This window comes from Lactuca virosa, chromosome 7, assembly GCF_052849685.1.
Source record: "Lactuca virosa cultivar CGN04683 chromosome 7, Lactuca_virosa_CGN04683_v6, whole genome shotgun sequence".
In the NCBI taxonomy this organism is placed as follows: Eukaryota; Viridiplantae; Streptophyta; class Magnoliopsida; order Asterales; family Asteraceae; genus Lactuca; species Lactuca virosa.
This window is the reverse complement of record NC_136432.1, coordinates 138876398-138891499: the sequence shown is the minus strand read 5'-3', so window position 1 is coordinate 138891499 and position 15102 is coordinate 138876398. Positions and strand designations below refer to the sequence as shown.

The 15102-nt window shown below is 29.9% G+C and overlaps 1 protein-coding gene across 1 annotated transcript; it reads right to left on the bottom strand.

Annotated features, from left to right (window-relative positions):
* Positions 1 to 244: 244 nt before the first annotated feature.
* LOC145127189 (glutathione S-transferase T1-like) lies at positions 245 to 2029 on the bottom strand. Its single transcript, XM_079062425.1, has 7 exons — positions 1920 to 2029; positions 1732 to 1805; positions 1530 to 1590; positions 1235 to 1288; positions 1037 to 1116; positions 558 to 763; positions 245 to 457 (listed from the first exon to the last, which is right to left on the bottom strand). Exons 1-7 carry the CDS (start codon positions 2027 to 2029, stop codon positions 245 to 247), a joined length of 798 nt encoding a protein of 265 aa, XP_078918551.1.
* Positions 2030 to 15102: the final 13073 nt, after the last annotated feature.

Below are 15102 nucleotides of genomic sequence, written 5' to 3'. Positions count from 1 at the left end.
GAAGTCATGAAATCAAGTTCATCTAGGAATGAAATTTCAAAGCTTTATTATGGAACCACTACAAACGATTATTTGTAGAGTACAAAAAGTGGACATTTCTTCCAACCCTTACAATATAACCTTCCATCACCATTATTTATTTAGGTATACATGAAACGACTTTATGAGAAAAGATCATCTTCTTTAAGGACAAGAAAGGAGGTGATATCCAACCATAGAGTTTTGGAAATTTATTCTTCGTCCCTCACATCTCTGAATACAGTTCACTTTTGCTGCCACCCTCGGGGATACTAACTGATTGTGTGACCATCTGCTCTCGGATTCCTTTTTGAGCATTAAACAGAGTCATATGGATTTCATCAAAATAAGGCGCAGTAGCATTCTTTGTATCTTTAATCCACTGCAAAACTTTCTTGTAAGGACTTAATATTCTACGGTAGTCCTTCTCACTTAGAAACTGAAAACAAGAAAAGTTTGGTTTTGATTTGGAGTGAGCCAAAAACAAGAACATATGGTAGATTTTTGGTGATAATAGGTTATCAACTTAATGTGTTTACCTCTAGTTGCATGATTTCACATACTAAGCTGATATCCGCTATTGATGGTTCAGAGTTTCCAAGCAGAAATTGGCCGGGTCCTTGTAGCCAAAAGTCCTCTAATATAGACAAAGATTTGGGAAGTATCTTCTTAGCCTCATCAGCTGCTCTAGGATTCGAAGGTAATCCATATAAAGGGGCTAGTATCGTATTGTATACAAGTCCAGCTGCAAGAATAAAGTCGTTCTAAAATGACACTAATACAACTAAGAATAATCAATTTTGGTTTTAAGACTATACTTGGTTGTTTGGATGTGTGTTTCAAAAATATCATGTGATATTGATTGATTAAATCATAAAGTAAATTATAGTAGAACATAGGGCATGCATGGGATACTTATTGAATAATTTCAAGTGCTTGAAGTTATAATTAATGTTTTAAGATGTTTAGTATTTGACAAAATCCACATCCAAACACCGGTTAATATTGTTTGAATTACTTGCACCACGACGGAGATTGGAATGATGCCAGTCTAAGATAGAGTGGATCTTTGTTCTTTTGAATATATCAACAGGATACCTATGTAAACAGTGGTGCAATGATAAAAGATATTAGCCAACGTATTAGTGATAATAGATATTATCATATTCGAACATGAAGTGCAGTTTCCTCAAGAGGAAATAAACAACAAACTCACCAGTGATCTGCGACTCCAGGATTTGTACAAGCTAGGTAGATAAGAATAGCATGACTGAAAAGCAAATTTCAAATATTTCATTATGAATATTTACGTATTTTTTTATAGACTCAGAAAAACACTTGTAGCAATATACAAGCTTCGTAAATTTGTAGGGATGTGTTTTAATTTATCTGAATTTTTACATTTGGGCCAACCTCAACCATAATTGTTCATACTACATAAACAATAGAAATGAATGCACATAAGATTGTTCATGATAAAGGAGTTGAAATAAAAAGCGAAATTAAACTACCTCTCAAACAACTTGAATCCTCCATCAATGATTGCTGGAACTTCTGACATTGGGTTTATTTCTGCATAAGACATAACAGGAGAAAATTAAAAAAAAATCCATGTTATATTTTTGAAAGTTATTAATTTTTTAATTGAAAGGAGCCACTTTGAATTAGAATTTAGATGGATGTGTGACTGTGTGTGATGATTTCCAAACAAACCTTTATATTCCGGAGTGAATTGCTGAAGTTTCAGGACCTCTATTGTGATTTCTTCAAAATCTATCCCATTTATCCTTTATAAATACATCAAGAGAGAAAGACCACAATAAATTAGATACGCATAAAGTACAACTAATTTACTTACAAATGACTAAGAAAAATTAAAAAAAAACAAAAAATAAATCCACCCGAGAGCCACATGTTTCCTAAATTGTACTCTAGATTTAAGCTTCTCAATCGATGCCAAGAATAAATGCTCATTATAAGTAAACCATATAAATAATACTAAGCTTCTCATCTATGGTCACCACTAACATAAGAAAGTAATAGCAACTAACCAAAATCAAAGAAAGATCTTATGGAAAATTAGACTAAAAAACACAACGACATTATTTGCTAATTGCTAATGCTGAACTACCTTAATCACGAACAACAGGAAAACTCAGGATTTGATTAAATTTTTAGTTTACCCTTATAAATTACAGATCCTTAGTCAGATTATACTTTTAGATTCAGGGGCAAAATACAAACAGTAGAACTAACGCCTTGTTCCCGAGTTTTTTCGCAGGTTCATTAAAGGAAAGGGAATGAAAATTTTGACAGAAAGAAAGGGAGGTAAATGAAAATATTCATTATTCCGTGTTCCCGAGTTCGAAGGAAATGAAAGGAAAATTTTAAGTTTTGTGTTCCCGAGTTAGGAGGAAAAAAGAAAATAAAACTTGAAATTTTCCTTCCCCTCACTTTCTTCCCAAATCCGCCCAATTTGGGAGGAAAATTTGGAAGGAAAATATGACTCCAAAATCCTTCCCCTCCCCTCATTTTCCTTCCATTAATGAAACTCGGGAACACGGTTTTTCTTCGCCACCCCTCACTTTCCCTCCGTATCCTCCTATTTCTCTCCTTAAACAGAACTCGGGAACAAGGCGTAAGGCCCTACCAAAAATATATAACGAAACAATTAATTTAAAACATCATTAAGAATATTATTTTTCTTGTTAACAATCCGTTAATAACTATTATCTATAATAGCAATATTTAAAAATTTAATTATCAGTTAACTAGCTTATAGGCCGTGGGAACCACAGTTACAAAAATAATTAAATATTTATACAAAAAACTCATAATTATTAATCAATTATTTTTAATAAATTATTAATAAACATGATTTTGTAGGATTTTCAATATAGAAATACAATTAATTATGGTCAATTATAACCGAAATTTGTTCAAGAAGAATTTAAATTCTTCTAAAAATTAGGAATAAAATAAATAATTGTTTAACTTATTATCAACGTCAATACTTTTTAAAAAAATAAAAAATAATGAGAAAATGACAAGTATCATTTTTATAGAGAATTAAAAAAAAAACTTGAATTATAAGAAAAATAACAAATGGCACTAATAACTATTTTTTTATTAGTATAGGATATCCAAATTAGTAAATCATAAAAACGTTGGTGATGATTATTAGAGCCTCACTTTAGGTTTCGAGATATATATAAATTACTAGTTTATAACCCGTGAGAACCACGGTTATAAAATTAACTAAACTTTCATATTAAAAAATCAAAATTATTAATCAATTATTTTAAAAAAATTATTATTACTTAAAAGATATTTTTTTTTATTATATAAAATTATAATCGTTGATTTAAATAAATACGTGAAGTTATATCACTTTATAATCTGTATAAATTTTATTTTGTTTTTTAATCTAATGTTATTAATTTAATATAATTAAAGTGAAAAAGTTTAAAATTTAATGTAATTACGATGGTAAATTTAAATTTTGAAATTTGAAATGAATAATTAATATGTTGACAAGTGACATAATATGAGACATTTAATATTAATGATGCGGTCTAATATAATGACATTTGTCAATAGGAGAATAAATCTATTTATTTATTAGAATAAGGATATTCAGATAAATAGGAAATTAAAGTTCATAAACAAAAACAGTACATATTCTTATTATTAGTCACTCTGTCTGATTTTCAATACCAAATATACGCTTTTAATTTTTAAAATTAGTATGAATATATTTTATTATATTAGAAGAAATATCAACGAGCACAACCCAACAAAAAAAATTTCTTTTAACAATTACGATAGCTAACTTAAGTATTTATTTACTTTTAAAAATTTTATAAAACTGTATATTGGATTAAACAGCTCTGTATTTGACGGTTAATACAAAGATATAATTTTTTTTTTTAAATTACTGAGCGCCAATTTCTAAAGCTTTTGTTTTCAGAATGATGATACCGTACTTGCCCTTCACATTTTTACTCTTTTGATTTTTAAAAAACAACATATCTCTTCCGTTCTTCCCTTGTAACTTGTAAGACTTTTGAAAATTAAAAGAGAGATAAAAACAGAAACAATACAAACCTTGTTTGTCAATCCCTAACTCAAAATCGGAGATTGATAAGAAGAAATGAGCAGTGTGATTTACAATTTGGGGCTTTCAATGAGTAGTGTGGTACACCCTTTAATATTTAGGGCTTTCAACCTTCTATTGGGTTTGATATATACTTGACTTAATATATAAGTTTATGGGATTGGTGTTTACTATTCAGCTAATTAGTTCCTGATTTGTGGGTTTGGTTTACTATATTACTTTGTAGAATGCAACACGATAGACCAGTAATTAGATTACACTTGTTAATTTCAATCACTATGGAAATCAAGGAAAGCATGCAAAAGTTGCTTTAATAAAAACAAAAAGGAAGTGAAGTTACTCACTTGCAGAAGATGAGAATCGCACGACATGGTTGGGAGAACCGATCGGCATATACCTTTAGTGTCATGTATCTATTTCTCTTTTTCTCCTAAACCCACGAGCGATGGATGAAGCTGATATGAAATCGCTTACTTCTTAGTTCTTACTATCAAAGATGGACGATATGACAAGGATTTTATAAACACAGATTTGTTAAACAGTTATTGCAGCCTCTTTTACGTTTTTTAATTAAGCTCAACGTGTCCTACCACCAGTAACATGTGCCACCTAGCCTGATGGGACATGGTAAAAAAAAAATTTAATTGTTAGGGTGTGGTGTATGTGTTTAACGAAGGAAATAGAAAAAAAAAAAAAAAAAAAAAAGGGCAATTTGAATGGTAAAAGAAGAGAGAGTGGGCGGTGGAAAGCTACCATCAGCATTATACCGGCGGTCAAAATGTGAGTCTGGCGTGGTGTTTACCGCCGTAAATGGTCCAGATCAGCATATGGCCGATGTCAAAAAACATGATACCGTGTGTCTTTTATAATTATGTAGAGTGTCAATAAGTGTGTAACATTATTATAATGTGACATAAAGTCTTATGTAAAGTAGTTTGTCTTCTTGCAATCATACGATTGCAATAATGTAAAGATACCGTGTGTAAACGGCTCTTTGGAGCCTATATAAAGGGCTTTGCCCTTAGTGAATAAAGCAGAGTGATGTGTAAACAGTTCTCCTAACACCACAAAAACCTATGACCAGCTTCACACCACAAAAGTATACAGTGATATTAATATATCACCCGGGCTCAGACACTAGAATGACGTAAGCAATGACATAAAAAGCCATTATTAAAGAAGACATTATTGAAGATAAAATATCAAAAGAAGCTTTTCAATTTGGTATCAGAGCTAAGTAACGTTCTTATTATTCTTATTATTAGTTTGCATATTCAATCTATCGTTAATAAGAATATATGCAACATCATAAAAATGATAAGCATCATAAACATGAAAATAAATAATCATTATTTTTAAGTACCCATATTCAAAAAATCATCATTATTAAAACAATTAAAAATTATCGAAAGAAGATTTAATATCATAAATATGTCTCAAGATATTCTATTCAATTGTTATATTATTTCTCCATGATAATCTCATTCCGAGTTATTTTAACTATTAATTCTACAAAATTTGAAATTTTTATTAAAATAATACTCGTTCTTAATAATCAAATTAATCAAATTCATGCTTGAAATATATATTTATGTCTAACAAAATTCTGATGAATTGTATTCCTAATAGAAATATTATTTTAAGAATACAGCAAATCCAAGAATCTATAAATAATTCTAAGAAAAATCTCAAGGATTCTTACAAACCTAATAATCAAGGTACGATTTTAAATAATAACCATATTCATGATGTTAGATATTTCATAAGAACTAGTATTAAAATCCGTTACAAGCAAACACGTCGTCTAAAAACAAAACTATTTGTATTTTAAAACGTATGTCTTTTAAACATTATTATAATTACCACTACTACGAAACTAAACCATTATTATTATAAAATTATAATTATGAGTTTTTCAAGTCTAGATACAAATAAACAAGAATTAAAATTTTTTCGTAAAACATTGAAACAATCTAAAAAATTTCTTTTAGACTTAAAAATAGATTCTGACATATCAATGATAAATTGTATATCTAATATTGAAGCAATACATATAATAAATAATAGTATAAATTGGAAACAAGAACAAATAAAAAACCTTGAAGATAAAATAACAAAATTAATTTGTTAAATATGATAGAAAAAACAACTACTTCACTAGAAAAAAGAAACTAAAAATTTTATTTTTAATACACACAATATATATGGAAACTTTACAAGAAAAAGTAGAAACACTAACTAAATTATTTGCAGCATTAGAAATTCCATCTGAAACTCAAGAAAATAATATAGAAATAGAAAATAATTCAGATGATAATGACGCAGAAGTAATATATGATTTTTCTTCAGATGATGAAAATCCTTATTCAAATCCATATAGAGATTCACAAAACAATTTTGGATTAAAACGAAAACAATCATATGTTGAAGATGATTATCAAAGTCAATATATTTATGGACTACCTTCATTAGAAGAAAATTTTTTATATAGACAAGGAATGGTTAAAAATAAACAAAACAAATGGGAAAAAATACCTCCTCAATACATACCTAAATTATTTACATTTCCAACAAATTCAGATATTCTTTTTATTGATTGTGACCAAAATCCTGAAGCAAAAATTCAAGAATGGAGTAATAAAATGGGAGTACAAATTCAGTTAACCGAAGAATTAAGAAATCTACACCCAAAACATTTTCTTAATTATATCATTCATAAAACACAAGGTAACGCATATCGTTTCCTTTCATCTCTTGATGAAACCGAAACAATGATGATAGCCACCACTGATGCTATGGAAACATTTAAAAATGTATTAAGCCGTCTTATTCAGGAATTCATAGGAAAACAAATTGAAGATAAAATATCAAAAGAAGCTTTTCAATTAGAATCACTATGACATTTAACTAATTTACGAATTTGTAATATGTGTTATTTAGAACCATTTATATGTGAATATTCTGAACATTATTATAATTTAGATTCCATTAGAAAAAAGGCAGCATTAGATATGTTCTATCAAAAATTACCATCATTAGTAAGCCAAAGTGTAATAAAAGATTTCCAAGAAGCATTACAACAAAATAAAGTTGCAGACACCTTAGGAGCACGAATAAGCATATTAAAAGCATGGATGCAGAAAAAATGTTTAGAACAAAAAACAGCACAAGATGCAAAAATTGATTTATGTTGTGACATCCTTTCTAACAAAGTAAATCAATATGGTTGTAAAGAAAAACAACAAAATAAAAAGAAAATTTGGAAAAAACAAACTTATAAACCCAAATATAAAGAATATTATAAACAAGGGGAAAGAAAATATTTCCGAAATAGAAAACAATATAAACAAAAATATCAATCCAAAACAAATTATTGCCCATCGAATAAAAAAGACTGTAATTGTTGGATCTGTCAAGAAGAAGGACACAAAACTTATGAATGCCCGAAAAAGACTAAAAAAGAAAAAGAAACAAATATATTAAAAATTGCATACGACCTTGGATACGAACCCATAGAAGATTCAGATATAAATTCAGATATAGATATTTATGCATATACAACTGATTCTGATTCAGATGCAGGTACATAATCCTATGGAAAAAGTATTATTAGAACTTGAGGGAAACCTCATATCTAACCTATCTGGAATATACATTGCTAAAGCATACAATGGTATGAAAGTACCATCTGAAGTAAACAATGATAAAGTATACAGTGATATGAATATATCACCAAAAGCATACAGTGATATGAATATATCACCAAAAGCATACAGTGATATGAATATATCACCAAAAGCATACATTGATATGAAAATTTTCATATCATCATTTGAAACAAACAAATTTCAGCAATTATTCAGGTACCCAAGAGACGCAAATATTCAATCCACAGATATATTGAAATGGAAGCAATCATGAAGCAAATCAAACACCAGTTCAAACAAAAAGAAGAGCAAGAAGCATCATTAGTCAGACAACTCGAAGCAGTCAGACGAGAAAAAGAACAACTACGACAAACAATACAAATTCTATCATCCCAATCAGTACCTAAAGAAGAAGCAGCTAGCAGTTCAACAACGAAGCAACCAAAAGAAGATATTCAAGAAATTTCATCCGATGATAGTCAGCCACAAACAATGCTCAAGTCAGAAAAACAACCTATAATACAAAATCCAGAAGAATATCCACCACTTCAAGCAGATCAAAATATAAAGAAATGGTACGTGATTTTCAACGGAGAAAACAAAGGAATATATGACAATTGGGGAATTGCCAGTTCATATATTCTTGGAAGAAATATTATTCACAAAAGTTACAAAACAAAAAATGAAGCACAAGCCGCATACAACGAAGCATACAAAGCAGTAATAAAAGATAACGTAGAATGTTCAAAAACAGTCTCCTAACACCACAAAAACCTATGACCAGCTTCACACCACAAAAACCTGTATCCATCCCAAGATCCCTTAACCAATTAAATGAAAAAATTGCCCTTGAATCCATTCTATCAACCAAAGAAAAGGAAGCCATGAAAAAACCATCTGCCAAAAAATTCGCTGAATTATGGGATAGCCTCGTTTCCTACACCGAGGTCCATTCTTTAATGGGCTTTTACCCAGTAGCCAGGCGCCCAGGCCCTAAAGCAGTTTTCCTAGCCGATTTATCAGATCCTATGACTTTATGGGATTATTTTATTCATGGATTCATCGACACTATCTATCTAGAAGGCACCAATTTACACTGCATCAGCGAATTCCCCTCTGCTGTGCAAACTATCATCAGAAATTATAAAATACGCTTTGCAAAATAAGAAAGAGGATTATTCATCAAAATGCATTCTAGCTACCCAATTTTTGATGAAGATTCTCAACTAATTGTCCCAAGTATTACTTTTGCAAACATGGGAATAAGCAACGGCTCAAAACCAACAAAAGATGATCTACCCCGTGAATCACCAACACAAGAGCATCTAATCTTTGCACTTGCCGGTGTTTATTTAGCATCATCACGCATTGGCAACGGTAAAGATCAAAGGTCAAGAATCATAGTAAATTATGCTAGTAAAACTTTCATTATCTACTCTTTAACAGACAATGAAATCACTCCGGAAGCAATGAAAGCAATTGAAACATTCGAACAACCTTTCGAAAAATTTTCTCATCAACTGGCTGAATTACCCGATGATATCAAGAAACAACTTTGCAAACATATTATGCATGCTCCAAGACACAATTGCAGTCACTGTTCAGAAAACACAGAAGAAACACCATTCATGGAAGATTAACGTCAGCCATGACACAAGCAAGCATTATTCAAAAACATGTCTTTTCGGAGGCGGGAGGAATGACGTAAGCAATGACATAAGAAGCCATTATTAAAGAAGACACATTATTGAAGACATGTGGCCTTTCAATATGGAAAGGAATTTGTAATTATTTATGGTTTTGTCTTTTATAATTATTGTATGCAAAGTGTCGGTAGCATAGTAAAATAAAGTATGTAAGACCTTCAATACTCTAGGGGGCATTAATGTAAATAGGTTTGTCATATTGCAATCAACCGATTGCAGTTCTATTATTGTACTCGGCTCCTTTGAGCCTATAAATAGGGCCTTTGCCCATATGGAATGAACAAGCTAAAATTGAGTGTTTAAGATTTGAGTTGTTCTCAATCTTCTTCTGTTGAAATAGCTCGTCTATTTCTGAATAGCAGAACCCTATCCAAACATATCCATATATTCATATAAACATATCAAACCCAGACAATCAATCCATTCCGACGCATCATTCAGGTATATTCTGTCTTAATTTTATTAGTTCCGCCATGTTTTTCAATTTGGTATCAGAGCGACGCACTTACTTTTTCAACTTCATACCATTTCTTTATATTTTGATCTGCTTGAAGTGGTGGATATTCTTATGGATTTTGTATTATAGGTTGTTTTTCTGACTTGAGCATTGTTTGTGGCTGGCTATCATCGGATGAAATTTCTTGAATGTCTTCTTTTGGTTGCTTCGTTGTTGAACTGCTAGCTGCTTCTTCTTTAGGTACTGATTGGGATGATAGAATTTGTATTGTTTATCGTAGTTGTTCTTTTTCTCGTCTGACTGCTTCGAGTTGTCTGACTAATGATGCTTCTTGCTCTTCTTTTTGTTTGAACTAGTGTTTGATTTGCTTCATGATTGCTTCCATTTCAATATATCTGTGGTTTGAATATTTGCGTCTCTTGGGTACCTGAATAATTGCTGAATGATGTTTGTTTCGAATGATGATATGAGAATTTTCATATCAATGTATGCTTTTGGTGATATATTCATATCACTGTATGCTTTTGGTGATATATTCATATCACTGTATGCTTTTGGTGATATATTCATATCACTGTATACTTTATTATTGTTTACTTCAGATGGTACTTTCATACCATTGTATGCTTTAGCAATGTATATTCCAGATAGGTTAGATATGAGGTTTCCCTCAAGTTCTAATAATACTTTTTCCATAGGATTATGTACTTGCATCTGAATCAGAATCAGTTGTATATGCATAAATATCTATATCTGAATTTATATCTGAATCTTCTATGGGTTCGTATCCAAGGTCGTATGCAATTTTTAATATATTTGTTTCTTTTTCTTTTTTAGTCTTTTTCGGGCATTCATAAGCTTTGTGTCCTTCTTCTTGACATATCCAACATTTACAGTCTTTTTTATTCGATGGGCAATAATTTGTTTTGGATTGATATTTTTGTTTATATTGTTTTCTATTTCGGAAATATTTTCTTTCCCCTTGTTTATAATATTCTTTATATTTGGGTTTATAAGTTTGTTTTTTCCAAATTTTCTTTTTACTTTGTTGTTTTTCTTTACAACCATATTGATTTACTTTGTTAGAAAGGATATCACAACATAAATCTATTTTTGCATCTTGTGCTGTTTTTTGTTCTAAACATTTTTTCTGCATCCATGCTTTTAATATGCTTATTCGTGCTCCTAAGGTGTCTGCAACTTTATTTTGTTGTAATGCTTCTTGGAAATCTTTTATTACACTTTGGCTTACTAATGATGGTAATTTTTGATAGAACATATCTAATGCTGCCTTTTTTCTAATGGAATCTAAATTATAATAATGTTCGGAATATTCGTATATAAATGGTTCTAGATAACACATATTACAAATTCGTAAATTAGTTAAATGCCACAGTGATTCTAATTGAAAAGCTTCTTTTGATATTTTATCTTCAATTTGTTTTCCTATGAATTCCTGAATAAGACGGCTTAATACATTTTTAAATGTTTCCATAGCATCAGTGGTGGCTATCATCATTGTTTCGGTTTCATTAAGAGATGAAAAGAAACGATATGCGTTACCTTGTGTTTTATGAATGATATAATTAAGAAAATGTTTTGAGTGTAGATTTCTTAATTCTTCGGTTAACTGAATTTGTACTCCCATTTTATTACTCCATTCTTGAATTTTTGCTTCAGGATTTTGGTCACAATCAATAAAAAGAATATCTGAATTTGTTGGAAATGTAAATAATTTAGGTATGTATTGAGGAGGTATTTTTTCCCATTTGTTTTGTTTATTTTTAACCATTCCTTGTCTATATAAAAAATTTTCTTCTAATGAAGGTGGTCCATAAATATATTGACTTTGATAATCATCTTCAACATATGATTGTTTTCGTTTTAATCCAAAATTGTTTTGTGAATCTCTATATGGATTTGAATAAGGATTTTCATCATCTGAAGAAAAATCATATATTACTTCTGCGTCATTATCATCTGAATTATTTTCTATTTCTATATTATTTTCTTGAGTTTCAGATGAAATTTCTAATGCTGCAAATAATTTAGTTAGTGTTTCTACTTTTTCTTGTAAAGTTTCCATATATATTGTATGTATTAAAAATAAAATTTTTAGTTTCTTTTTTATAGTGAAGTAGTTGTTTTTTCTATCATATTTAACAAATTAATTTTGTTATTTTATCTTCAAGGTTTTTTATTTGTTCTTGTTTCCAATTTATACTATTGCTTCAATATTAGATATACAATTTATCATTGATATGTTAGAATCTATTTTTAAGTCTAAAAGAAATTTTTTAGATTGTTTCAATGTTTTACGAAAAAATTTTAATTCTTGTTTATTTGTATCTAGACTTGAAAAACTCATAATTATAATTTTATAATAATAATGGTTTAGTTTCGTAGTAGTGGTAATTATAATAATGTTTAAAAGACATACGTTTTAAAATACAAATAGTTTTGTTTTTAGACGACGTATTTGCTTGTAACGGATTTTAATACTAGTTCTTATGAAATATCTAACATCATGAATATGGTTATTATTTAAAATCGTACCTTGATTATTAGGTTTGTAAGAATCCTTGAGATTTTTCTTAGAATTATTTATAGATTCTTGGATTTGCTGTATTCTTAAAATAATATTTCTATTAGGAATACAATTCATCAGAATTTTGTTAGACATAAATATATATTTCAAGCATGAATTTGATTAATTTGATTATTAAGAACGAGTATTATTTTAATAAAAATTTCAAATTTTATAGAATTAATAGTTAAAATAACTCGGAATGAGATTATCATGGAGAAATAATATAACAATTGAATAGAATATCTTGAGACATATTTATGATATTAAATCTTCTTTCGATAATTTTTAATTGTTTTAATAATGATGATTTTTTGAATATGGGTACTTAAAAATAATGATTATTTATTTTCATGTTTATGATGCTTATCATTTTTATGATGTTGCATATATTCTTATTAACGATAGATTGAATATGCAAACTAATAATAAGAATAATAAGAACGTTACTTAGCTCTGATACCCAATTGAAAAGCTTCTTTTGATATTTTATCTTCAATTTGTTTTCCTATGAATTCCTGAATAAGACGGCTTAATACATTTTTAAATGTTTCCATAGCATCAGTGGTGGCTATCATCATTGTTTCGGTTTCATTAAGAGATGAAAGGAAACGATATGCGTTACCTTGTGTTTTATGAATGATATAATTAAGAAAATGTTTTGGGTGTAGATTTCTTAATATGCATGCTCCAAACATATCTATATTGGATGCCTATCCAAACATATCCATATATTGGATGCCTAAAAGCAATTATACGGGGAAAAGTATTATTGAGATTAGATAGTGAGGGAAACCTCATATCTAACTCATCAAAAGTATACAATGATAAAGCACACATTGGTATGAAAATACCATCTGAAGTAAACAATGATAAAGTATACAGTGATATGAAAATATCACCAAAAGCATACATTGATACAGATGTATCATCTAAAGTATTAAAAACAGATAAATACGAGCAAAAACTATGCAAGTATATATCGGGAACATTTTCCCAAACGGAGCAAAATTACAGCACCCATGAACGAGAAACACTAGCATGTCTCATAACACTGAAAAAATGGAAAGTTGAGCTACTCCAAACCAGATTCGAATTACGCATAGATTCCAAGTATTTACTTGGTTTTTGCCGATATAAGTTACAAGAAGATTATTGTCGAGGACGATTAATCCGATGGCAATTACAACTACATCAATTTCATCCATACCTCAAGTATATTAAAAGCACCAACAATCATATAGCGGATACATTAACAAGAGAATGGAAGCCACATCAGCCATGACGGAAGCAAACATTATTTACAAGCATGTCTTTTCGAAGGCGGGAGCCCCCCCCCCCCCCCCGGTCACTCGTTGTTGTGGTTGTTGTCGTCGATCCTTCTGTCGTCGGCCGCGGCCGCTGGTGTCCGGCATCCGCTCTCCGTCCGACGAGCTTTGAGTTTTCCCCTACTTTGCACAATGAAGCAAGTAAGTAACCCAATTAACTCAATCCTATTATTTATTGTTAGGTAATTTTAAATTTTTATTATTTGACAGTGTGTTGAAAAATTAGAAATTAACAATTAGGTTTGTTTAATTAGGGGCTTACAGTTAATAGTTAGTGATTATTTGTTGTTGAAACTTAAAATAAGGTTTATAGTTGAAGTATTTTTATTTAGGATTCTATCAACAAAATTTTTGAAAAGACAATTAGATGTCAATTGTGGAGGAATATCCAAAACAAATAAGCCTAATGAATGTACACAAGTTCCACAAGAACCACAACCTAATAAACCTACTCAAAAACCACAAAGTCCACAAGGACCACAAACCTAATGAGCTTACACAAAGACCAAAAGTGCCACAAACTTTTGATTTGAATGATCTTCCTTCGTGATGGGTTTCTAGATTACTTCTACGTACTTGTGGAATTTCACATTACTAATTATAAGCACATAGAATCTAGAAATTATATGGCTTTTCTCATAATAGTAACATACTTTGAAACTTCTAAATAACCTAGCTAAAATCGAAAATAAAAGGGTTAAGTAAAACATAACTAATTGCTAATTTCAAAAATAACAATGTACTTGTAGAACCCATATTGGAATGATAGCCCCAATAGTGTGGAAGCCGCTAATGGATCACACTCAAACCTTAGGAAAACCCTAGGATCAAAAAATAGAGAGGCATTGGAGTTTTCAAAAGTTCTTTGTAACTTGGTGGGTTCTTTTAGTCTTATGGAGATCCCTATTTATAGTTGTAGGAAACCTAGATTTGAATTCAAGATATTAAAAAATATTCCGATTACTCATCAGTTTCCTTATCAACCAAGGGAGCATCCAGAACCCTCCCAAGAGGGTTATCAGAGTATCTTAAATTTTGATGTAATCCTTTGGCATAAACGATTAGGACAACCTAGTTTTTAGTATATGAAACTTTTGTATCCAAACCTCTTCACCAATAAAGATGTTTCTTCATTTTATTGTGAATCGTGTATTGTTGCAAAACAAACACGAAAAACTACCCTATTCATGTATACCAACCCTCAAAATTGTTCCATATTATACATAGTGATATTTGGGGTCT

Coding starts and splice junctions, on each gene's coding strand:
- LOC145127189 (XM_079062425.1), bottom strand. CDS start 2,029: ATGAGAAGCTTAGTATTATTTATATGGTTTACTTATAATGAGCATTTA. Junction 764..1,036: donor CAATCTCCGTCGTGGTGCAA/GTAATTCAAACA, acceptor TTATTCTTGCAG/CTGGACTTGTATACAATACG. Junction 458..557: donor GTGAAATCATGCAACTAGAG/GTAAACACATTA, acceptor TCTTGTTTTCAG/TTTCTAAGTGAGAAGGACTA.